At 38.6% G+C, this 26733-nt stretch overlaps 1 protein-coding gene across 1 annotated transcript; it reads right to left on the reverse strand.

The window, feature by feature from the left end:
• Window positions 1-35: 35 nt before the first annotated feature.
• On the reverse strand, window positions 36-26733 carry NUFIP2 (nuclear FMR1 interacting protein 2). Its single transcript, XM_079798871.1, has 4 exons — window positions 26343-26733; window positions 18769-20493; window positions 10964-10996; window positions 36-8509 (listed from the first exon to the last, which is right to left on the reverse strand). The coding sequence occupies exons 1-4, from the start codon at window positions 26629-26631 to the stop codon at window positions 8457-8459; spliced, it is 2100 nt and encodes a 699-aa protein (XP_079654997.1). The 5' UTR covers window positions 26632-26733; the 3' UTR covers window positions 36-8456.

The raw sequence follows: 26733 nt of genomic DNA on the forward strand, positions 1-26733 counted from the left end.
TAATTAAAGCACAGAACATAACACAAACACCTCAGAAAACTTTAAAATTTTTTTATTCAACCATGTACACTTATTGTCTCTTAATTGGATCTACAAAGTTCTCAAGTTTTTTTCTGATAAAATAAGTAAATCTTGGTATGGATGTAGAGTGTTTGTAATTTATATTTTTAAAACACTGAACATGAAGTAAGACATCAATAAAGGAAGATCATTATGTAACTGACTCTTCTTCAGAATCCATATCAGAAACAGCTATGGCAAATACCTAAGCATTTAGCAAAAGGATAAATTTCTGGCCACTATTCTTTTATCTAGAAAAGGCCTATCTTTTTGACTGGGCAAAACAAACAGTGGGGGAAAAAAATGTCTTGAATTGGGAGAAGGAAAACATCCTCTACTATAACATAACTGTAGTTCACTAATTATCCTTTCCCCCAGATTGAGGTAACTCAGCTCCTAAATGATGACGCACACAAGACTGAACATAAGTGAACTACTGACAGATGCTGAGAAGCCAGAGCCATCTAAGATGATGCTACACTCCTGCATTTATGCCTTCTGAGGCCATGCATTATTGGCCACCTTTTGAGTCTTGACTAGTAGACTGTTTCTGTCACTTTCAGTGAAGATACAGAAGGGTTCTGCTGTGTTTTCAAAGTCAACAATAATACATCAAGAGCACACTTGATGACAGAGAATTAACACTCTCCTATACATAATTAAAAACTATAAAACAAGGATTTCTTTTATATCTAGAAGCATGGGGAAAATACCATTAGTATTATCTTCTACTTAAACTTATTAGCCTCTTCTACAAAGGTCCTGGAGAGATTATAAAACAATCTTTTAAAAGATGATTGACAAAACCTGGCCAGTAAATCTACACAATCTTTTAAGTACACATACATGTGAAATAAAGCTATTTATTTAGTACATGCAGACTGCAGCAATTTAACCAAATTCTAAACTTGTTCTAATCAGCTTGGGTAATTTTAAAAAGATACACATTATCTTTAAAACAACCTATGCTTAGATACGTAAGCAAGATAATGATTCTAATTTAAAGTCAATCATTCATTCATTAAGCCAAATTTATGCTAAAGTCATAAAGGTAAATAGGTCTTCCTACACCTTTAAACCAGGTTTAAGTCATAAAATTATCACAGAATTCCATGTGGCATAAGGTCCTTCCTTCATTTCAGTTTGAATTACTTCCCATTTTTATTTTATCAAATAAACCAAAAATTTCACTGAGGAAGTAAGAGCATCCAACAGGTTATACAACTGATAAAAATGCCCTGTTTCAAGAAAAGCCCTTTAGTAGATACAAGTCAAGCTCTCATTTAAACTGAAGTTTACTAAAACAGGTGCCAGTTTTCCTCTCCTCTGCTTCCACTGATAAGCTAGCCCAGAACTATAATTTTGAGCCATGTTTGTAAAGATGGTGAAGCTAAGAACAGCAAAGTAATAAGGATAAGTCACTTTGGGTAATGACACACAAATTAAAATTCAAAACATGTGCATAGCTTTATTCATCTACTTAGATCTAACCTTTTCATGGAGCTTCGGCAAAATTCGAGTGTGCAAAATGCATTTCTAAAACGTAATGCAAGCAAAGCTTTTCACATTTACACTGGCAAGAAATACAGAGAAACTAACAAGTCACATTAGGGAGAGTTTTTTTAATGACAAGAATTGCACAGTTCATTATTTTGAGACAATTGTTGCAGACATAAGTATTTAAATTTTTCTAAGCAAGGTGCTTTAACAATAAAAAAATTTTAAAGTTGGAAAGAGCCAATAACTTGGATCATAGCTCACATATAATTCGAAATTAAAGCGGACTGTTATCTCCCTAGATTTTTCAAACAATGCTTTTTATAACACTTTTTTTTTTTAAATAACACTAAAGGAAACAGCAAGCTGAAACTTTTCAAAGCACACAAGAAATGGTGTCATCACATTACTCGAAGAAGGTGCTAAGGAAGGAGGAAAAGGGAGTGAAGAGTCCTTTTACTATTTCCCACTACAGAACAGCCACTAACAGACTAAGAACAAACAAAAGAAACAATAAAAGTAAATTAAATCACTTCCCCAGTTTATAAAATAGTTCCAGTTTGTGACAAGATCTATAACTTTAAACAGAGAGCACCAGTTGGGCGATAGAATGAGCATTTCATACTGCATAAAATTAGTGAGGTGGTAAGAACCATCAACCATCTCAGGCATTACTACATGGCCTTTCCAATTTATTTTTTTTAATACACATGCAAGGCACATTGATATAAAAATAGATCTCTGGCCAAGAAATATATTAAATAAGCAAATTAAAATTTTGGCTTTGCAATATTGGCAACATCAAAATATAACCAGATAGCTTTGGACCACTTATCTTTCTCATATTCCTCCACCCCATTTGGTGTTTTTTCCTCCTATTTTGGGTTCAATCTTCAAGTTTGGGTATGTGCTTGAGAAATGACTTTTCTCTTGTCAAGTAGCATTCCTACTATACTTGTTTATCTTTGCCAAGTAAAAATATACTAGAGAAGCAGAATAGTTGGAGTTCTAATTTTATTTAATTAAACTAAATCGACTGGCCCGGGGCAGCATTATTTCTCTTCTGTATACAAACAAATTAAGTCCTCAGCTTATATAGTAGACATTTTCTTTCTAAAAGAGAAATCAGCAACAAACCGATACTACTCCCTTTAAGCCATTCTTCCCAAATCCTCCTTTTGAGGCAGAGAGAGGAAATAATAGAAACAAAACTAAGTTTAAAGGATTTTTTCAGTAGTAGAAGACATTTTAAGGCCAAAAAGTGTAATACTAACAGAATTTTTATTTTCCTACGTTATTGTCCTTCATAGGCCAATACCACAAAGTTAATTGTACTGATTCCCTCCCAAAGAGAATTTCAAAATTCATTCACTTTTGTTACTGGCTGTGCTACAGGAAAGGTATCAAAACAACCTATAAAGATATGGTATATTGTAATGTAAAAAGTGCATCACATTTTTGATTTTCAGTTTCTCATAGCAGCAGCAGGATTAATCCGAGACAGATAAACAGTTGTATTTTCATTCTAAAAATGCAACATACCTAATGAAATGTTTTCAAGATCATGAAAGGATCCTCCTCTATAAAGGATAAATGAAAGACTAATAATAGACAAACAGGGGCAAACTAGAGGCATTCATTCATATTTACATATTAAAATCATTTTGTTAACACCAAATCTTTATATCTAGCAAAAGAAATATTTTAAAAATAAAGCAGACATTACTAAAGCAGTATCCATTTTTGGAGCCTTTGTTTAGCACCTGAGGAAAAAAGGGAATATGGAAAGCTATATAATTTACCTCTAGTTGGTTTATTGGTCTGTGGAGTAAAACTGATATACAATGAAAGGGATACTGCACTGGGAAAAAAACACATTTGTAGCTATTTTAATAAGGCTGTAGAAAAGGGATACTGCAGTATTATAAAATGGCTTTAAAACTCTGGACATACACAATTGTATGGATAAATAGGGAAGTCTGAATCAGCAATCCCATCACATGTGAGGATGGCTGTTCCATAGGCTTCTAGCCAATAATTGCTGACACTCCCAGTAATGCAAAATCAACATACCACTCATGCTTCACTGGGTGTTTTTATTATGCATACAACTTGAAACACTATTTATTCATAAGACTCTTGAGTAGCAAAACTGTGAAGTTTAATTTAAAACACATTAAAGCACTGCTTTTGAGTGGAGCCAATGATTCATCATTTAAAAAACCAACATAGGGTGGTCCTGTTTCTCACATCTGAATAGATGTAAGTATATTAAAAAAAAACCCAAACCATTTTATGATGCTTAAAGCAAAAGCCCATCTTTCTCACCATAAAAGAATTCTGGTGCCTGTTAATTACATTAACAAAAATAACATCAATATTAAGAACTGATAACCTATGTGGCTCTGCAAAATTAGAGCAGCTATATTTCTAGTCTTGTCCTTTGCCCATCCCCTTTAAACAAATATGTATACTTTGGGAAGTTAAGCAAATCCTACCTTCTCTTTTAAAATTCAGCAGTACTACCTATGACTTAAAAGACAATGCCTGATTAGAATCTAATTCAACTGGTGCAGGACCAACAAACCTATCATAAAAACTAATGTCCAAATATGTTTTCCCCACTATAGTGTCTGTTTTGCAGTTAGCATAGGTATACAAGAGGGATCATGTTATTTGAGAATATGGTCCAGTGGCATAACTACACTCATAATCCTTATACATGAGACTTTTAATCTATTTCTCTAAAGAAAGCCTTGAAAGAATGACTCCTTATTTAGTGGGATTTAGAATCAAGTGCAGTCCTCTTACAGATTTCTTTGCCTGTGGCCTTTTGGTATGTGACATACAATTTCACACTAAATGGCTTTTTCATGTTTGAAAAAGTGTACAGCAAAAGATAAACCATTAGATGCCTCTAATTAGGTTAGCAACAAACCTAATGAATAAGGATGAAACCACCACTGCTATGTACTGCTTTGTGAATAAACACATGTTGTACTGTGGACAACATTCATAATTGAGGTTTGTCATACTTTCCCTAGAAACTGTTATATGAAGAAAACAATGCAGCACTTCTCTCCTTTATAAAGTTTTTATAGATTCTGAGTGATGACTAGGTAAGCAGATGATTAACAACAAAATTCTAAAATGGAATCTTTCCAGCCATTTATTTCAAGAAAAAACTGTCTGGCATTAACAAATTCCTAGATATTTTCTATGGCCTCCTAGAAGGCAGAGAAGAAAGGGCTAACTACAGATGCTGTAAATACACTTTATGTGAAAGTTCATTACTAGGAGGTCAGAGGAAAGGCTATGCAATTAACTTCAGTTCAGCAAAGTGGGAGCGAATAAAGAGAAAGATAAATACACCCTGTCTTTTGTGGGGAGGGGGAATTATTCAAGACATCTACGAGAGTGGTATGTGACACAGAAGCCTACAATCAAGACAGATTTTAAAAGAAATCTTCACCCATAATTAGTATCTTCATAGCTATTAAAAAAATAGGTCATGATTTCATTCTTAGTGCCATTTTTCAAACACTACCCCTTAAAGGATTAAAACCACCTGACTTTATTCTGTAATGAAAACAAATGGCACAAAATAAATATAAGTTCATTCTCTGAATACTAATGTCTTACACACATTTGTTTACTACTTTTAATATCTTCTTTCCCTCACACACACACAAGCACTCAACACACATACACACACACACCCCATTTTCAGTCTTTATAATGGAGGGATGTTAAAAATCCCCTCTAGACTGTATTTGGTTTATGCTACAGTACTAATACTCTGAGTTGAAGGAAAATTCTTTATACCAAACAACACATTAATGTTATTTAAATGTGCTAAATTAATCACAGCTGAAGTTTTTTTAGAAGCTTACACAAAAATAATGAGAAAACAGATCAACTCTTAGGATTTTTTTTTTTTTTTAATAAGTGCTCTGTAAGGAATTGTGTGAGGACCTAAGGAGAAAGATTGCGACAAGTAGAGAGTTAAGTGTTACCAAACAGCACAAAGGATATTTGTCCCAAAGTCCTGCTTGTACCTAGGCAATTAAGTCCATTAACCCAATGCCCCCACAATACTGACGGTTAATATGATGGGGCACTAGGGTTACCAGAAGGTTAAGAGATATTTCTAACTATATACCTCTAACCATATAATCAAGGAAATTTCAGTGAAATCAAAGTGAAATGTTGCATTGTCTCATATAGAAGTGAGACTCTGAAAAACCTTTGGACAAACAGAGAAGGGATACATTCTCTTTTTGGCTTCTCTAAACATGGAGGCCTGAGGGATATGGAAGGGAAGTAGGAAAGCAACAACTTTCTAGTTATTTTATAAGTGTTGCTTCTAAATTTAAAAGCCCAATTCAGATGTGGACTGGTTTGGGATTTTTTTTTCCTTTTTAAATGTATATTAATTCAACCTCTGTATGTCACAAACCCAGAAAGTTTCTTGTGAGTTGTGACAGAAGAGCTTTAAAATTCCAGGCAAGCAAAATGGAAAGTTAAAAAAAAAGGAAGGGGACATGGAAGGGTGGGGGTGAAATCTGGCCCTAAGGCGACAAGTGGTTACACAAGGCAATTGAACACACAGCAGAACTTTAAAACCTGTAAAACAAACTGGAGCCTTTTTTCCTTTAATCAACCTTATATAGTTTTTTAAAAAAACTTTTTGAAAATTTTTATTAAAAAAAGAACACAAAAACACAGACTTCTTTCACTTCATTGCATTTCCAGTTTGTTCAATGCTTTAAAGCTCAAGGATGCTTCTGCTTTCAATTGTACATGGGCCTGAAGCATCCTAGCTTTTGGCAAGCAGGCAGGAGACTCAACCAAAATCAAAATGGGAACAAGGCAGACTAAATGCAGGGCACATCTGTAAACATATTATACATTTAAAAATTACAATATCAGTAAAAGTGATACAGTTTACAGGTGAAATGAAACTATCTGAAACTGGCCTACCACAAGTTTCTGATCCTGGACTGATACAATAAGTTATTTTATATATATATATATATATGTATATATGTACACACACACACACACACACACACACATATATATACACACACACATACATACATACATATATATATATATATATATTATGTATAAAAAGTTTTTGTTTACATCAAGTGGAATTGGCAATCCATGCTTATACTTTTAAAATCTAAGCAGGGCAGAAATCCAGACTATAAAGATCTTTATTCTATGTTGAGTCCAATAGATTCTTTCAAAAACTACTTGTTAAAAGCCTCAAATAGTCAACAAAACAAGAAAACTCATCCATACTACAGTCGCTCCAAACTGGACATTTCTTAAGCAAAGGGGTTGAGCAAAAGTAGTTGCTTTCTCCCTGAACACTCCAGGGTATCCAGTCTACTTTTATTAGAAGACTATACCTCTCTATAGAAATGCCCTGCTATATTTGACATACATGGATATACTAATTTCTGTGTGTGTAATGTGATGCTATATCAGGCCAGAGAACTTGTTTTTATGCCACTAACATCACCCAATCTTAAATTGGACCCTTTGTTTCTGCACACACAAAAAAACTTATTTTAGCATGCTATATACAAGCTGCAGTGCAACAAGATGGCAATGTGATAAGACAGGGTCAATGCTCTTCTCTGCCCAAAAGAAAATTTCCAGAGTTTCACATTATTTTCCTTAAAAAACCCATTTTGCTCTAGTAATAAAATATATTTATTAAGATATAATTAGAAAGCTAATAAGCTCAGAAGTATAATTTGCATGAAAACACATCTTCTATTGGCAGGGTTTATTATCTTCTCTCTGGCTAAAAACATTAAAAGTTTTAGTTTTCATGGAATTTTTTCTTCCCTTTAGGATATTTCTGAGAAATTAAAAGAGAATTTACAAAAAGGTACAGAAGTTTCTCTTTAGATGTTTGATGAAAAACAAGAAAAACAGCACATTTAGTGTTAGTGACAGAGAGCAAGTCTGGAGCACCTACAGTTGAAAAGCAGAATATATTTTTGCTCCCACTTATATAATTAAAAAATGGGCACAGGAGTATTTTTTAATATTAAATATCTAAAGCCAATTGTTTGTTCTGTTACTTTTCTTTAAATGACACTCATGGATTCTTCACTTGTTGAAGTCCATTAGGTAACTAAAGCCAAGTGAACTATGTACCACCAACTATTCCAGAACTGTAAAACTTCAATGCCCTCCCCTAACCCCACCCAACAAAAAAATAAAAGGAAAGAAAGAAAATATTTCCCCAACACCCCACAGAGGCTGCTTAACTCCTGGCAAGACATGCAAATCATACTCGCTACAAAAATACACTCCTGCAAACTTCAAGGCATTTATCCAGCATTCTTGCAGGGCTCAAAGCATAACCAAAAGATTAAGGGAGGAGTGGGAGAAAATGTTGACTCATTCTGGGTTCCCTGTGATTAGTGTATCACTTTAGTCACAGAACAAGATACAGAGATCTCTTAAGTGGATTTGCTTTTCCAGTGGGTCATTTGTTGCCCAATTGATGACAGCAGGAACTTTAGAACCACAAGTCTGTATTCATTAATCACTTGCATTCACACTTAAAAACAAAAACTAACATAAGAAAAAAAGAAGAAAAAACTATTCAGTACCGGAGATTAAATAACCATGTGTAGTCTCTTGAAATAAATTTGATTCCTTAAGAAGTCTAATTACTTTCAGTTGCCTTTTTTTTAAATAACTATATATATATATGTATATATATATATATATTTGTATATATTATCCTGTGATTCTACTTATGGTTCCTCTGCTGCGTTGAAGATCTAGGTGCATAAAAGCCTTGTGTCTCCCATGAACAGTGGCTCTAATGCTGCAGAAAGGTTACAAATAGGCAGTCTGGTCCTTCATTGATCTGGACTATCCATGGCTTCATTGTAAGTGATTATCCTTTTGGGATCTGGAGGGAAGGTTAAAAAAGAAATACATAAATAAAAATAAGGTTTGGAATCCTCAAATGGCCACATTCCAATAACAAATCCAAAATAACCATCATCATTTAAACTGTACCTCCTTTTAATGAAAATACAATTTAGAGACCATTTCCTATTTGTATTAACACATGCATGATCCATTTTTCTCCACCCAGCAACAGAGTTCTCAAGCCAATGAAAGCCTCAACTCTTACATATGAGAGTCGAGTTCATTAACAAGGGATTTCTTTATGTGTTTTTCCTGATTATAAAAGTAGTATATTAGAAAAAAACAGGCCAAAACAAACAAAAAATCTTCAATTGTCAATAATCCAATACTAAAACACTTGGATTTCTTTTCTTTTGTTCACAGAATGATGAAGTCAAATTTTATTTTAACCAGTGTGGATTGTCTATAGTTAGAAATTGTTTCAAGTAACACTTGCCACCAAAAACTTCAAAATAAGTTGGTTGTGTCCTAACCATAACTTATTTCTTCCTTTTATTTCCCATAGCACAACTAGCCTTTATTCTCAAAAACAGCAAAAGTCTATGAATCTGCTGAGTTCAAAGTATAAAACAGTCGGAATATGCCTGGCCAAGATGCCAGTTTTATTTTAAATCCCTATTATATAGCTGTATGCCCCCCTCTTCTGAGAGACAATGATTTTATTATAAATGAGAGGCTTGGTGCACAAAAATTCGTGCACTCAGGGGGTCCCTCAGCCCAGCCTGTGCCCTCTTGCAGTCTGGGACCCCTCGGGGGATGTCCACCTGCCAGCTTGGGCCTGCTCCCTGGTGGAGCGGGCCTAAGCGGACATCCCTCTGGCAGCCCGGGAGCCCTCAGAGGATGTCCGACTGACAGCTTAGGCCCGCTTCCCAGGAGGAGCAGGCCTAAGCCGCAGTTAGACATCCTTAGCACTGCCGCAGAGGCAGGAGAGGTTCCTGCCACCACTGCTCCACTTGCAGCAGTCAGCCCAGCTTGTGGCTGAGCAGAGCTCCCCCTGTGGGAGCGTACTGACCACCAGGGGGCAGCTCCTGCGTTGAGCGTCTGCCCCCTGGTGGTCAGTGCGCATTATAGTGACCGGTCGTTCCGGTCATTCCGCCATTAGGGTCAATTTACATATTACCCTTTTATTATATAGGATTATTTCTACCTATCACAAGAACTTTTTAAAGTATACATGCTTTAATAAAAAGAGGAAACCAATAAAACCTGTCACCTAATAGAAAAGTATGAAGACCTGAAAATAATACTGAAAAACTCAAGTTCCCCTCATCTTAAGAGCCAATCTAATAATTTAGTCAGGAGATAATATTCTTTCTAGGACTTCAAGGGCATCCTGCCCTGAAAATAATGCTCATTCTTAATAGTTAATAGTCATTTTACAGTAAAAAGAGAGGTCTACCTCTTTTTTTGCAGGGTATATTTTATTGTCTACCCTTTTTTCATATGTGTTTGAATAAAAAGATACACAGAAAGTACTTCAAAATAGTTTAAGAGCTTGCTAGTTATCTTTAGGCTATAGCTGTTTTAGGACCAAAAAGACCTGGCCTAAGAACAAGAGCAAGTTGGAAGAAGGAGCAGCAATAGGAAATCAGAGAAACCTATATTCTAGTCCTGCCACTTTCTAGCTTATACAACAACCTCTCCGGGCCTCAGTTTCTTAATTTGTCATAAGAAGAGAATCTAACGTCCTTCAAGTTCTGAAATTCCAGGAATTTCACATTCATCTGAAAGTGAGATACAATTCAGTTACAGGGTTCTGAAGGCCCAAACCTATTAGTGACTATTTCTCTATACTTTATTTTAGGTATTCCATAACTACCATATCTTAATATATTTGGAAAGAAGGCACATACTAATAAGGATAACAATTCCAATTTTATGAAAATTTTAAATAATCCAGATATGGATTATCTAGTCCCTGTCCTCCTGCTATTAATATCTTGTTTATGGGGATGAAAGAAGCTAATTTGCTATTCTCTTGACTTCTTACCATCTTTTCAGAGAATATACAGCCCAAATAAGGTTTCTAAAAGAGCAAATATTTTTTTGAACTATGAATTTCAGTTCTTGTCTACCACACAAGTACAGATAAAGACTGACCATAAGTGGAAACACTTATTCATGTTGGTTTCCTAGATTAAAAATATTTATGGTCTTATTTTCATAATCAGGAGCAAAAAGAGCAAAAGAAAATATTTATGTTCTTTACCTAGCAGATAAAGAGTACTTAATATATTCTTTTCCCTTAGTGTTACCCAATCCTTAGCAGTCTTGATATGGTTGCTAGTGCCTTTTGACTGCAGTTATTAAATAACTCAAAATACAAAATCTAATTATTTGATAGGCAATTATTCATGTTATTCACATTCCAAAATAAAGTATAGTAATTAGTGATTAGTACTAACATTTCTGATAACCTAAACATTCTTACCTTGCTTCTGTAAATTCCAAACAGATTCCATTTCTGCAAAGGAAAAAAAAATTACTTTATACACTAAGTTTTGCAGAGCACTTTAAAGTTATGCTGAACTCTAAAACAACTACACTGGTTATTGCTGGCTGGAAGCAGGGTTGAAATAGCACAGTTCTATGAAGCTCAGACAGAACAACTCATATTTTTCTATATTCTTAAGAATGTTATTCAGATTGCCTTAAGTATTGACTACAGAAAGTTTAATATCTAAAATCAAACTGCCAAGAGAACTATTTTGCCTACATAAATAGCGAAGATAGATTATCTACAATGTGATTACTTTTGTATGTCACAATAAGGGAAATATACACATGACCAAAATATAGTGACATACATAAAGAAGGCAAAAGCTCTACCTGGGAAGCATACTAGAAAGCTTCATTGAAGGGATATTTGAAGTCTTGATGAGTAAGAGTAGATGAGCCCTAGCTGGTTTGGCTCGGTGGATAGAGCATGGGCCTGCGGACCAAAGGATCCTGGGTTTGGTTCCAGCCAAGAGCATGTACCTTGGTTGTAGGCTCTTTCCAGGCCCGGACCCTGGTTGGGGCTTGTGCAAGAGGCAACCAATCGATGTTACATCATTGTTCCTCTCTGTCTTTCCCTCTCTCTTCCACTCTCTCTAAAAAGATCAATGGAAAAATACCCCCAGGTGAGGATTAACAACAACAACAAAAAAGAGTAGATGACTATTACACCACAAGAATCAAAAAGAATTGGACCTTGAAAGGAAATACTATACTAGCATATTAATAGAAACAAAAACTACTTAGAAATAAGAATGAGCTATAACTAATACTGGGAATAAGTGCTCTTCCTGTGTCCATACAACTACCATTTTTAAAGACAAAAGGTGATTTTATGCTATATAATTGGATTCTGTGTAATTGTTTTTCATTTTTATCAGCAACCAATTATAATAAAGCAAAAGAAACTGGAGCTCACTAAGATTGAATATTTGGAGCAAATAGGTTAATTATTCCAATGATTATATTATCCAGATAAAAGCCCATTAAAAGTATTACAACAATTCTCTTATTTAACAAAGACTGGGAAATAATGCACTGATTGTCATTTGGTTCAAGAGCTTAGCTGGATGCTATTGCCTTTAAACTGCTGGGCAGATGCCCATCCTCTCCTAGGAGGACTAAGAAGGGGAAAGAATTGTAACCAATCTAATCCAGAAAAAAAGAAGATACATCACAAGGGAATTCTGGTCATGGTGTCATATTTATGACTCCAAAATAATTTATAATAACTTATAATTCCATTAGTTTCAGACAATCAGGAATAGAACTGTTATCCTACAAATTTCTGTGTTTCAGAATGGCTTATTTTCAGAAACCTAAACACCTTTCTTTGGTTGACGTGACTATAAAAAGATTAATCCAATACAACCCACATTTTTCCTTTTAGTGAAAGTAGAGAAATCTCACATTTTACAACAAATAAATTCCTGAGTTCTGTATACAGGTTATTTGATGCTCATTATTGTAAGTTTGCTTAATGCAAACATAAAGCTACCTTTAGTTACATATTGAGGAAGAAAAGTAACAATCAAACTTTTCATTTTAGCCACCTATGCTATAACAACTTCAACCTGCCCCTGCCCCTTTTTTGAGGGGTAGGAGCGAAGGTGGACTACACTCGAGTCATAGTAGCAACCATACTACTTTAAAGCAAAGCAAACAAATTTTAGAATGAAAGTAACTACAGTTGACCCTTGGAATGGGGATTAGGGACAGCAACTCCCTGTGCAGTCAAAAGTCTGAGTATAACATTTGACTCCCCAAAAACTTAAGTTGTCCCTTGGTTACTTCCCTCAACTTCGTAACTTAAGCTAATAAAATCTGAGGGTTAAATTTTAGCTTCTACAAATTCCTTACAAGCTACCTTTCAGACTAATACCAAAGTAAATTCACTATTGCACTCATAAAGCAGACTTAATGAGAAATCAAGTGCCCAGTATAGATGCTAAAATGGCAATTCATTGGGGAAAAAAGGATCTTATGCCATCTTAATTACTTGTTACATACATTCCTATGTCTCTTAGAGAAGAAAAAGACACCCCTACCCCAATCTAGGTAATATAACCAGGGCTGAAACCAAAGTCAAATCTGCAGGTAATGAGATTATTAGGGGGGAAAAGTTAGGTTATTATTAAAATATTAATAATCTCTAATATTAAAGGTATTTTCTACTAAGATTATTAGCTGTGAAGGGAAAACTGTTATTTCTCTGCCTGGACTATTCCAAGAGTCTAACTGACCTACTTCTAGTCAGAAAAGGGTTTCCAATCTACCCTACAAATTGGTGTCACATTAATCTCTCTGAAAACCAATCTACAAATCAGTCAACTGCTTAATACTAATTCACTTGAGTATGTGTTAGGACCTGTGGACAAAAAGGGGCCACATGCTAACCTGACTAGCTCAGGGAAGGCCTGTGTGGTGGCCTTACAAATTCTAGAGACCTAAAGTAACTACAAAGGATGGTATGAAATTAAAACTTTTTAACTAAAAGCTGTTTATGGCAGGTAGTCATGTCTTAGGCTAGATTCTTCCCTAACAAAAGTCAATCTTTACCTTAACTAAGCCTGTCTGTTGTCTTTTACACCTCTGATAACATATAATTGGAATGTCAGGGTAACTTGTAACCTCCCTTTCTCTGGAACCCTCAGGGAAAGAGGGAGACCACAAATTCCTTTATTGTTATCATGTTAATAGTTGACTGTTAACTATCCTGTACCCACGCCACCTAAGTAAAAGAGGCATGTGTCTTACCATTTTTCTTTTTATCTAATCCCAGAGGTTTCCCAGCTTTGCTTTTCTCCTACCTCCCTAATCTACCACCAATGGATTTCTTGTAACCCACTTGTCTCCTCCTTTGATTGTAATGCATAAAACAAGGTGAAAAACCACCATTCTCTAGGAGCATTATCCCAATACATTGAGATTCCGCTCACAAGAATTCTTTGCAGATTTGAAGGTTTTTTTCCCCCCACTGACAGACCAAACAAACAAAATTCAGGAAACCCATGCTTAAAAATGATAAATGATTTGCCCAAGTATACAGAAACTAGGAAGTCGAATTAAAATCTGTCTTCTGTCATTTAAATTACTTCCATTCCACCAGCCTATCTTCCCTGACATTCAAATGAAAAACTTCCATGATCTGGCAGCAACTTACCTTCCTTCTCTTTTAGAGCCACTCAGCACATCCTAACTGGATGGATCCAGTCCAATATCTACATTTACTCATGATTCTCCTCCAACTTTTGTACTCTTTATCTTCCTCTTTTCTGTATTTCCATATATCAAAAATGTTCCCTATCAAAACCCAGTTTAGCCGAAACCAGTTTGGCTCAGTGGATAGAGCATCGACCTGTGGAATGAAGGGTTCCAGGTTCGATTTCGGTCAAGGGCATGTACCTTGGTTGCGGGCACATCCCCAGTGGGGGGTGTGCAGGAGGCAGCTGATCGATGTTTCTATCTCATCGATGTTTCTAACTCTCTATCCTTCTCCCTTCCTCTCTGTAAAAAAATCAATAAAATGTATTTAAAAACAAAAACAAAAAAAACACCCAGTTTAAAGCCGTTGCCTCCACAAAAACATATCATACATTTACTCTTTCTACTTTCACTGCATTCAATTCTCTTCCTCCACTGAAATCTCCTAGCTATTTGTATCCTTCTTATGACATTTAAAATCTTACCTTATAAACTTATTGTTTTCTCCTCTACTTGATTAAGTTCTTTAAAGGAAAATACCCTGTCAAAGACTTTCATAACTAAGCAAAATACTTTGCCTAGGGTAGGTATAGCATAAGGGAAAGAAAAAACATACACACACAAATTGTTGCACAACTCCTTAGTAGTAGAGAAAACAGTGACAAAGAGTAGTACAGAAAACTATGAGAAAAGAAAAACAGCATTTTAAATGCTTGATATCCTTCAGTGCATTATTAGCCAGGTAAAAGAAATCAATCTGGTTTAAATTAACACTGACCAAACACACATCTCACATCCATCTACCATATTTCAACAGACTTGGCTTCAAATGACTTAGACCATTTCAAAACCAAAGATTTGCCTTAAGCCCAGCCGGCATAGCTCAATGGTTGAGTGTTGACCTATGAACCAGGAGATCTTGGTTCAATTTCCAGTCAGGGCATATTGCCTGGGTTGCGGGCTCAATCCCCAGTGTGGGCGTGCAGGAGGCAGCCAATCAAAGATTCTCTCTCATCATTAATGTCTCTCCCTCCCTCTCTGAAATTAAAAATATATATATATGTGTGTATGTGTACACACACACACACACACACACACACACACACACACACACACACATTAGAGGCCCCATGCACGAAGATTCGTGCAAGAATGGGCCTTCCTTCCCCTGGCTGCCAGCACTACCTTCACACCTTCCCACGCTGCCCAGAGGCCCGGAGTGGCTGGGGCAGTGCGGAACGCCTGCCTCCCGCCACCCCCCCTCCCCCGCCACTCAGTACCTGTGTATGCAAATTAACCCACCATCTTTGTTGGGTTAATTTGCATAGCCACTCCTGAATTGGCTGGTGGGCATCGCAAAGGTATGGTCAATTTGCATCTTTCTCTTTTATTAGTGTAGATAATGTTTCACCTTAGAAAGCTAGAATCTAATGTTATAAGCCATAGACAACAAATCAAAGAATTCTACTAAACTAAGAATCTGAGTAACTACTTTGTAGGAGGAAACAGAGTTACTCTAGCTGATCAATGATTCTCTCTCATCATCAATGTTCCTCTTTCTCCCTCTCTAAACTCAATAAAAAGTTTTTTGGTTTTTTTAAAAAAGGATATCACTTCATTAAAATTTTGCCTCTTAAGTACCACTTTAGATAAACAGGAAAAGAGGACATACCTCTCACCTTAAATACTGGTACTGCTATTTAATAGTACTATATGCCCCCAGATAATACAAAGATTAGCAGTCTTATTTAACAAAGTTTTGATAATAATCAAAAGTACTTCTAAGGCTGCAAGTAATAAATCTAAAACATGCACCGTTCCTACTGAACTGACATAGGAATCCTATGTACTACTTCCAAATAAAGTTGTTTATTTCTGAAGTTAGTAGGTATACACAAAACTTCCAATTCTAAGCCTAACTTCAACTCACTTAGTACTAGACTACTTTGAGCATTTGAAGACTACATTAAAGGACCAAGAAAATAATACAGATGCTCACCCTGGCCGGTTTGCTCAGTGGTTAGAGGACTGGCCTGCACACCAAAGGGTCTTGGGTTTGACTGCCAGTCAAGGGAACATTCCTCAGTTCCTCGGTTACAGACTTAGTCCATACCTGGTGTGTGTGGGAGGCAACCAATAGAAACATTGATGGTTCTCTCTTTCTCCCTCCTCCTTTCCCCCCTCACTTCCACTCTATCTAAAAGCAATAGAAAAATAATGGCAGGAATTCAAAGAACCTGCCACTTTGGGATCTAATTGAACAGAATATTGCTTATCATTATAGGGGGGAAACAGTCTACTAATTTAATCTCAATAATGTCCAACTACAAAAATCAAAACTGCCTACTTTACTAAAGCAAATCTTTCAATAACACCAGATAAACTAAATATAACTGCATCCATATAGGGACATTTAGTTTATCTAATTTCATATTCAGTTAGCCTATCTATAGGGAAAATACAGAATACCTAGAAATAGGAGTTAAGACCCCCATTTTAAAAGGCCTGCAGTTCTCCATAACAAAAATCACACAAACCCACCAACTAACCACCTAATGAAACAACTTATCCCAGAATCTTTTGCAAGTTGTAGGATATAACATAACCAGATATCCTCTCAGCCTCACACAATGACCACCAGTACAAAATACTTTGGTAGATTTTCCAAGTAATGGTCTCTAAAAGGGCAGATGGCACAGAAAATAACACCAAAAAACACTTAACTCCCCTGGCAGAATTTAACTTATAATTAACCATGTCTTAAGAAACTAAACATATTTTTTGCCTTAACTTTCCTAAATACATACAGTTCCTGGTTAACTTTTTTAATTGATTTGAGAGGAAGGGAAGAAGGGAAAGAGAAACATCGCTTTGTTGTTCCACTCATCCATGTATTTATTGGTTGCTTCTTGTATGTGCCCTGACCAGGAATCAAACCCTCAACCTTGGTATATCAGGTCAAGGGTCTAATCAAATAAGCTACCTAACCAGGGCTAGTTAACTTGTATTTACTTCCAAAGAGCAGTGCTGAAGAAAAGTGAAGAGAGATCATTTTACCTGCCAAGATTTCTATTCTAAACTCTTATACGGTAATTCTACTTGCTCCCATATTTTAAAAAGAAAAACAGAAAAAGGACATCTGTTTATGTCATTAAATGTCTTCCAGTTTGCAGATAAGGAAAGATATGCAGACTGAATAATTTGCTTAAAAATCATATAAATAGCTTTGTTATTCATCTCTCAGCCAGCGATTCTTCCAGGGAGATCATGCTAATTACCACATCCCCCTGAATATGCTGCCCTGACCCTGCAATTGGTACATGGCTGCCTAAATCAGTCAGTCAAAAATGGAAATGTGCCCCGACCACTGTGGCTCAGTGGTTAAGCATCAACCAATACACCAAGAGTTCGATTCCAGGTCATGGCATGTGTCTGGATTGCTGGCTCAATCCCAAGTGAGGGGTGTGCAGGAGGCAGCCTACCAATATCTCTCTCTTATCAATGTTCCTATCTCTCTCTCCCTTCCTTTCTAAAATCAATAAAAACATTTTTAAAAAAAGGAAATGTAGCCCTCCCTGGTTGGGCTCAGAGGATAGAGCGTCAGCCTATGGACTGAAAGGTCCCGGGTTCAATTCCAGTCAAGGGCACAGGCCCGGGTATGGACTCGATCCCCAGTAGGGGGGCATGCAGGAGGCATCATTGATATTTCTATCTTTCCCTCTCCCTTCCTGAAAGCAATAAAAATAAAATATATTTTTTAAAAAAGGAAATGTACATGAAACTAACATTATGTCAACAAAAATTGGAAAATAAATCAACTAAAAAAAATTTTAATGGGAATGTGCAGTATATATTAGGTGTGTGCATGCACACATGGGTATGCATTTGCTTGGGGGTGGGATGAGGGATGAAGGTGGAAGACTGAAACCTACTGTTCTTGAAAGTACTGAGGTTGTAAACTTCAGTTGCTTTGTGGATTTAAATAAATCCATTTATGCCATACAGCAAATTTTTCTTTAAGACACAAACCATATCCTAAGAAAAATTATTAGCATGATACTTGGAAGATATCTGGTTCTTTTTAACATGGGCTTTGGGGCTATGAAAAGTACAGCCTCTGAGGAGACTGGTCTTTACAATGCTAACTGTGCTTACCATTGTAATTTGTCTAAATAATTTTCTAGTTACCATTCAGCAATCATTATTCATACTAATTTTAAGCAAATTATAACTATCAAGTAAGCTCACTAATAAAGAAGTATATGATGTAAAAAGCAAAGGAGTGGGAACATCTGTTCAAAAAAAATTATTTAAAGAACCTCAGTTGGGAAAGTGAACATTTCTTCTAAACTTGAACTGTACTATTTCCAAACACCCTGAATTAGTTCTTCAGCTGTTTATCCAAATTACTATCAGCTAAGTTCTAAAACTCTTGAAGACTCATAGCAACTTATAAAATTCACCCTTCATACAACAGCTAATAAATATATATTACATTGACCAATAAGAATCTTTGTATAGGAACAAATGAGTTACCTTTAGTGTGATATACAATAGCAGCCCTCAGGTCAAAAGAACCCCAGCTATCATTCCTTTCTAGGCCTCTCTGGTATCTCTGTTCTTTGGCGGAGCCTAACAAAGTGTTCGTAGGAGACGCCAGAGGATTTTGATTTTCTACCTCGTAGTCCTTTGAGAGAAACACTAAAGCACCTTGACTACTGGTGTCTGCTTTTTGCAGGTCACCTATATGACTGGGTTCCAAGGATAAGGCTCCACTCTCATTAGTAGTCCCAGATTTTAGAATGTTGCCCAGAACTTGAGGACTAGTCCGTTTTTCCAGCTCATAAGCCTTGGGAAACACAGGATGTTCAGTTCCTGAGGGGATTATTTCAGCACCCTGTGAAACCAAAGTGGCAGGATATTCCCCTTGAAATGTCACCTCCATCACTTTATGATCTGATGACTTCCCAGTAACAGTCTCAGGGCCAGCACTGGGCTCATTTATAAATGATAAACCCCACTGATTCTGGAAGATATCCCCCAGGTTTTGCTGATCGGTCTGAGAAGGTAGATCCACTTGAGCTGCGCTCACCAGCACAGTTTGCATATTTGAAGGGTAGATAAAAAGGCTAGTCGTAATTTGTTCAACAGCTGCTGGAGTCAGACTCTTGTCCTGGAGAACTGGATCAATTGCAGCAGAGATGAGTGTCATACTATTAGCAGCAGTAGTTAGCAGTGGCTGACCCCCTGGAGAATACACACTTGCATCAGCAGTTCCTGCTAAAACAGGCCCATTAGAAAAGTTGGCAGAAGTAACAGATTTCAGCGCTGACATAGGAACCTGGGATAACCGACTTGAAGATTGGGTCTGATTTTCCCCAGTAGATGATGAAGAGGATGAAGATGAAGATGGTGACACAGAAGAGTTCTGTACAGTTTTGTTGAGGTTTTCCTTAACTTTACTTGCATAACTTATTTTAGGAACTATTTTAGCACTGCTATTGTCCACTGGAAAAACTGGGGGTGGTTTAAATAGGGTCCACGAGTCCTCTTTGGAGGCAACAGAAGCATGCTTTCCTTTAGGCCGATCATCAAACTTTTTGCTGCTCACACCAGGTTTAATATCAGAACTTTTCCGCAGCATATCACCCACAGCAGGTTTTCCTCGACTTGTTCCTCCAGGCCCAGTTTCATACTTCCAAATGGGCTTAGAACCATCTACTCGATTTCCCTTTTGTTCACTGTAGTCAGGCTTGAAAGTTTCAAGTCCCTGTTTTAAGGTTGGGACACTAGTCTCTTGTTGCATTATTTTGTCTTGCACTAAATTAAGGTTTTCACAACCCTTGGCACTGTTGCGCCTAGCTTTCCTTTTTTTAGGAGTGGTATATCCGCTCTCAGATCCACTACCATCGTTATCTGCTCCTTTGCCCATATAACCATTAGTAATATAGCCAGAATTATTTGTTATAACACCATTTGGAATTGTTATAGTATCACTCTTATCTACAGACTGGTTCTCTCCAGATTTACTTTCATATGACTTTCCATTCTTTTTGTCCATACTGTTTTTCTGAATGAAATTCCTAGTTTTAATTCCTGCTTTCCCAAAGGTGCTGGACTTTATAGTCGGCTTCAGGTTAGTGTCTACAATTTGTTGGTTGCCATTGAGGACCCTAGAAATAGGGTTGGTAGCTTCATCAGAACCCAGGTTCTTTAAAGGTATTTCTCTTTCTCCAGCATTACCATTTAGTTCACCATATCCTAAGGAGGGGAAAAAAAGGTTTTTAAAATTTATAATATACAAATTACATAGTACTTAACATTTAAGGAATGTTTATTTACTGTGTGCTAGCTACTGTGTGTTAGCTATTACTATACTAACAACTTTAGTTTTATATGTTATTTCACAGGTCTCTGAAAAGACACTTGTCAACCCCATTTTACAGATTAGGAAGTTGACTAAGAGACAGGACTAAGCAGGAATTCAAACCAAAGTCCGAGTTCAAAAAGAACATGATTTAGCAGTTTTCTATTAATACCTTTCATCTAACATACTCAACCGCCCCATCATCCTCACGTTATAAAATTTCCTTTACAATTAAGAGCAGATCTACCCTTTGGGCAAAATCATTATACTGATACAGCAATTTTAAATATTATAGGGACATTGAATACTCTATTTCTATGAAACTATAAATGATTGGTGGTGACCATAAACAGTTTCTATTGCATTCTGCCTGTGAACTTTTTTCAAAGTAGTTAAATTCATTTTTACATTCCCCAGATATTAGATCATACTTTTAGTATAAAACCAAAGCACTTATATTTTTCTTCATTTTCACATTTGGGTAAACAGTCTTAGATAAATTAAGTAACTTGCCCAAGTCACAAAGTGGACTGGAAAACTGAATGAACTCCAATCTATCTGGAACATTTCTATCACTATGTCATACTGCCCTACACAAATGAAGCAATAAGAAAATATTTACAAACAAAACTACAATGAAAGGTAACTAGTTTTTGAAAGAATGGTATTTAAGTTTAAGACCTCCAACTGCCATAAGCAATTTATTACTTTAGGTAATTCAACTGAGTCCAACTTTTCCCATTTCCTTACTAGCAAAATAGTGATATTAGTTGTCTACCTTTCTATAAAATGTTTCCAAAACATCTTCAAGTCATTAGAAACGGATAAACAATAGGATACATATACACACATTTAAAGCAACTTTACAGGGCGCAAAGGGTGGGCCTCCAACAGGAATACCCAATAATTTGCCTTTGTCACTTTCATTCATTCTTTTGGGCCTTTAGTCTTTGAGGGTTAAAAGGCACATGAGCTTGTATATTCTTAGGTTTTAAAATTTTGTTGTAATTTCTAATATAGTATCAATAAATATAACCCACATTAAAAGCTCTTTGTATATTTTAAGAGTACAGCCCAGCCAGTGTTGCTCAGTGGATTGAGCATCAGCCCATGCACCAAGAGTTCACAGTTCAATTCCCGGTTAGGGCACATGCCTGGGTTGTGGGCTCCATCCCGAATAGGGGGTGCATGGAGAAGGCAGCAAATCAATGTTTCTCATCAATGTTTCTCTCTCCCCCCCCCCCACCTTCCTGTCTCTCTCTTAAAAAGGAAAAAAAAAAAAAAAAAAAAAAGAGTACAGTAGAATCTCATTTCTTGAATTTAATTCATTCCGGAAGGCTGTTCGAGAAGCGATTTGTATGAAAACCAAATCATTTTTCCCATTAGAAATAATGTAAATTGAATTAATCTGTTCCAGACCCTCAAATGATTCCATTTTTAACCTTTCTTATATACAGTACATGTCTAATGTACTGTTTAATCTATAAACACTCCTTAAATTTACTGAACCATCCCTTAACTAGCCTTCCAAAATGCCATCACCAGTTTATCCAATCAACAAGTTTTCTACCTACTCAATTGCCTGTGATTGTTTTGTGAGCACTTTCACACCCTTAGCAGTCTTGATGGCCTCTTTGTTTTAAAATTGTGCTAATCTGTACATTCCGCCAGCAACAAAAGCATTCTCTCCTTTGTTTGTTGCCTGAGAGACGCTTTTTGTCATGCTGAGGTATCAGCAAGTAAGGGTTGTCCCGTAGAAAACTGAAGTTTTGTCCACAACAGAGACATTTTTTGTGACCATTGGTTGAGAACCAAATTGTTCAAGATGGGAGACTTTCAAGAACCGAAGTTGGACTGTATAAGGAATACTAAGATTAAAAAAAAAATTGGGGAACCATTGTTTTAAAAGAATTTGATGTGGAATAGAACAGTCTTTTGGAAGATTCACAACAGGGCTTACTTTTATAAGTAAAAAGATGGGAATACTAAAATGAGCACATAGAAGTATTTTCTTTCAAGAAAACATACTTAAGACAATCATTTCCTAAGAGTGGCAAAAAACTTGTACAATGACAATATATTCTATAGAAGTTCTTAACTTCTGTAGTTATATTTTATTTCTTGGCTGCTGAAAAAGCTGTATTAGCCAGTCAAGTCAAACTTAGTGTAAAAAAGTCTAACTATAAAACAGTAAGTAAAGAAGAGCCCTAACTGGTTTGGCTCAGTGGATAGAGCATCGGCCTGCGGACTCAAGGGTCCCAGATTCGATTCCAGTCAAGGGCATGTACCTTGGTTGCGGGCACATCCCCAGTAGGGAGTGTGCAAGAGGCAGCTGAGTCGATGTTTCTCTCTCATCGATGTTTCTAACTATCTCTCTCCTTTCCTCTCTGTAAAAAAATCAATAAAATATATTTTTTAAAAAAACAACAAAAAACAGTATAGAAGAGATCACTGCTTAGAATGTTTTCTTAAAAATTTTTGTTTTGCGTTTTAGAAAAGCAGAAATTCTTAACATTTTTAACAGATGTTAAGTTTACCCGTGCACAACTCTAGACCAAAGGAGAACTACACATAGCATTTAATATTATAACAGGCTAACAAAGACTTCTACCCTTGCCCTAACCAGTTTGGCTCAGTGGATAGAGCGTCAGCCTGCGGACTGAAAGGTCCCAGGTTCGATTCTGGTCAAGGGCATGTACCTTGGTTGCGGGCACATCCCCAGTAGGAGGTGTGCAGGAGGCAGCAGATCAATGTTCCTAACTCTCTATCCCTATCCCTTCCTCTCTGTAAAAAAAATCAATAAAATGTATTTTTTAAAAAAAAAAGACTTCTACCCTTGGGCCCATTAATTATAATTTGCTAGATCTCAAAGGTAAGCAGTCTTAAACATCAAAAAATCCAATGTCCAAACCAAGTTGGACCAAATCCAAGACTTTTAAGCAAACTAGATTACTAATATTTAGTGCCTCTGATATCAGAAATCACCAGTTAAATGAATAGTTCCTATGTTTCCACCTCCAAGTTTTAATGACAGAAAAAATTTTTCTCATTTAACTATATAAAGTTTCCCATGTTAACCTTGTTGGTATGCAAAAAGTTTGCCAGAGACGTTTTTTTAAATGTAGTTATTTATAAAAAAAAAAAAATTATTGAGGAAAACCCCCTCTCCTTCTAGTGCTTTTATTATTCACGGTTGCCATGCTAAAGCATCTAACTCTACTTCAAAGGGACTCAGCAAAACTTGAGTCCTAATAAATGTAGCTTTGAATTGGAAACTGAAATTAGTGGGCACATTTGGCCCTCTTTTGCGCCCTCTTCTGGATAAAGAAAAACCATTCCTCTTTATACGATTGTGAGCAATAAAAAAGCCCATCTCAACATATTGCAGATACATTTCAAAAATCATAACTTTTCTTATTAGATCAGCATTTTATGCATGTTGAATCAACAGTACTGTGACCAGGCCGCACATGAAAAACTGCTCCTCCCAAACTGTTTATGTTCTCTCAAAACTGCTAAGCCTAGTTTCCCCTCTGTATCCCCTCCTGGAGTAAGACATACTAATTTGAAGGATGCCAGTTCGAATGGTTCAGGGGCTGCTTCTATGTGGAGAGAGGAGCCCTGCAGGGGTACATATCTGACTGACAAAACACTGTTCAGTAATACTACCTTCTATTCCAAGCAACTATAAAAAGGCAAGATTTTCTCACCTTTAAGTTGACTGTAACGTTAAAAAGATTTAGTGTAGTACAGTTTCTTAGTTTTTAAACTGTTTCAAATCCTTAAGATTAAACACATTTTTATGTTCATTTCTACTGCACACCATCAGTCCCAAACCCCCCCCCCCCCAAAAGGGAAAATGCCATTCCCATTTCAGTCTTCAGTCACATTAGGTCTGCAATACAAAAGCACTTTTTTTTTCCTGCTCTCAGTAAGTGCACGTATCACATTTGACATGCTGGGTTTAACGTTCACTTTCTTACCGTTCCCTTCATTTCTCTTCAATGTATAAAGAACCCTTATTTTTAAAAACCTGCGTGGTCGTAAACTTTTAAGTTCATTCCTTCTCAAATATTTTCTCAAATAACTTTCACCCTCAATTTAACATTTGCTAAAAACAAGAGTTTGGGGATCAATATGGGTTTGAAAGTAGGAAAACACCTTTCCTTTCAATGTGGAAAAAAGCCTCATCCGAGGCAAGATGGTCGTGAACCAACCTCACGGATGAGCCATCTCAGTTCAAAAGAAACTTGCCCTCTGCCCCATACAATCAAACATTTTCCATTCTCTCTTCAAAAATACTACCCAAGCCCGAGAGATAAATGTGGGGGCCGGGGGGAGGTTGGAGGAAGACAGAACAAGCCTTTTTTTTTTTTTGTAAAAATGAGCCGCGAGAAGGAAAGGGCCCAAGTGAAAGCCTGCGAGGCGGAGTCGTGAGCGAACCTGGCAGGAGACGAGGTTCCTGTGGCAGAGAAACTCGTGACCGGGGAGCCCGGTTCCCGCCGGGTACCCCACCCGACCGTCGGGCACCGCCTCTCCCCGAAGTGTGTCCCCCCACCCCCAGCCCTCCGGCCCGAGGAGCGCGCGGCCGCCGCCCGCCGGCCGCGGCCTCCTCTTCCCTCCGCTCCGCTCCGCTCCGCGACCAGCTCCCCGCCCCGACCGCCTCCGCCTCCGCCTCCGCCTCACGCCGCACCCGGGAGCGGGAAACGCGGCGGCCGGCGCGCGGGGCCCGGCACCAGGCCGCTCCCCTCGTGGCCGTTTCCCTCCCCCACCCCTCACCCCGGGGACCCGCCCGGGGCCGCGAGGCCGCCACCGGGTTACACAACCCGGCCGGCGACGGGGGAGGGGCGGCCGCGGGCTGGGGGCGTCAACGTCCCCGCAGTGCCAGGGGCAAAGCGATCGCGGGTGGGGACCCCGAGCCACCGGCTCCGCCGCGCCGGGCGCCCCTCGGCGCCCCCCCCACTCGGCTCCTCAGCGAGCCGGAGTCTGTGACAGGAATCGGCTTCCAACATGGCGGACAGGAAGCGGCCCCGCGAGGAGGAGAGAACATTCCAGCCGCGCCGGCTCCGGGGGGAGCGGGCACGGGGCGCCGGCCGCGGGAGCAGCCGCGGGGACGGATTGCGGGGTCCGGGGCCCAAAAGGGGCGTCTAGGGGTAGAAATGACCCAAGAGACGAGGGGTCCCAACCGCCCCCCAACCCCAGACGGGGAACCCCAAGGCCACAGGTGGGCTTGGGGTGGAGGGTAAGAGAGGGCGCTTCCTCCACTCTGCCCATCTCCCCTGTGCAGGCCGCCTGCAATAGCGTCTCGCACACCACCCTAGTCGGGATTCGCTAGGCCTTCCTGAGGTACACCCCGAAGGGTTTGGGGGGCTAGGTTCGCCCCAACTCAGGGCCCCCACATGAGGGTGCCTCCAGGGCCGCAGGAAGGTAGACGGGAAAGGAATAATAAGGCCAGACTCCCAAGACCAGCCCTCCAGGTCCCCCTCCAGCCCGGGCGGGGGCCGGGAAGGTCACACTGGCCTAGTTGGGCCTCTCCCCTGCTGAGGGGAAGGGAAGGGCGCTGCAAACCCCCCTCAGCGCGAGCTTCGGGAGAAATGAAAGGGGCTTCCCAAACCCGCCGGAGAGACGGGCACACGCACCCCCACACCCCGACCCGGACCGCGCTTTCCAGATCCAGCCCCACCCCCATCTCCCCGGTCCCCCACCCCCATCCCCCTTCCCCCACTCGTCCTCCCTCACAGACCTGTTTTCTTCTTCGGCGTTTCCTGGTGCTGCTGGAGGGCGTGTTTCTGCTCATGTTTCAGCGGCTTGGGCTGGGCCTTGGGGCTGCCCTCTGTTCCATGCTGCAGGTATTGGTGAGGCTGCTGGTGATGGTGGTGGTGATGGTGGTTGTGGCTGTGGTTGTAGAAATAATAATGGTGGTGGTGGTGCGGCTGCTGCGGCTGCTGCTGCTGCTGCTGCTGGGGATGATGGTGCGGATGGTGGTGGCTGTGATGGTGCTGAGGCTGTGGCTGGCCGGGCTTCTCCTCCATTGAAAGCGACTGGGACTCCCTGGCTGAGGCTGCGGGCTGCTGCACCGTCAGGATCTGAGACTGCTTCACCGGGCGCCCTCAGTATATCTGAGCGCGTCTCGC

The sequence above is a fragment of the Cnephaeus nilssonii genome, assembly GCF_951640355.1.
Source record: "Cnephaeus nilssonii genome assembly, chromosome: 19".
Lineage (NCBI taxonomy): Eukaryota > Metazoa > Chordata > Mammalia > Chiroptera > Vespertilionidae > Cnephaeus > Cnephaeus nilssonii.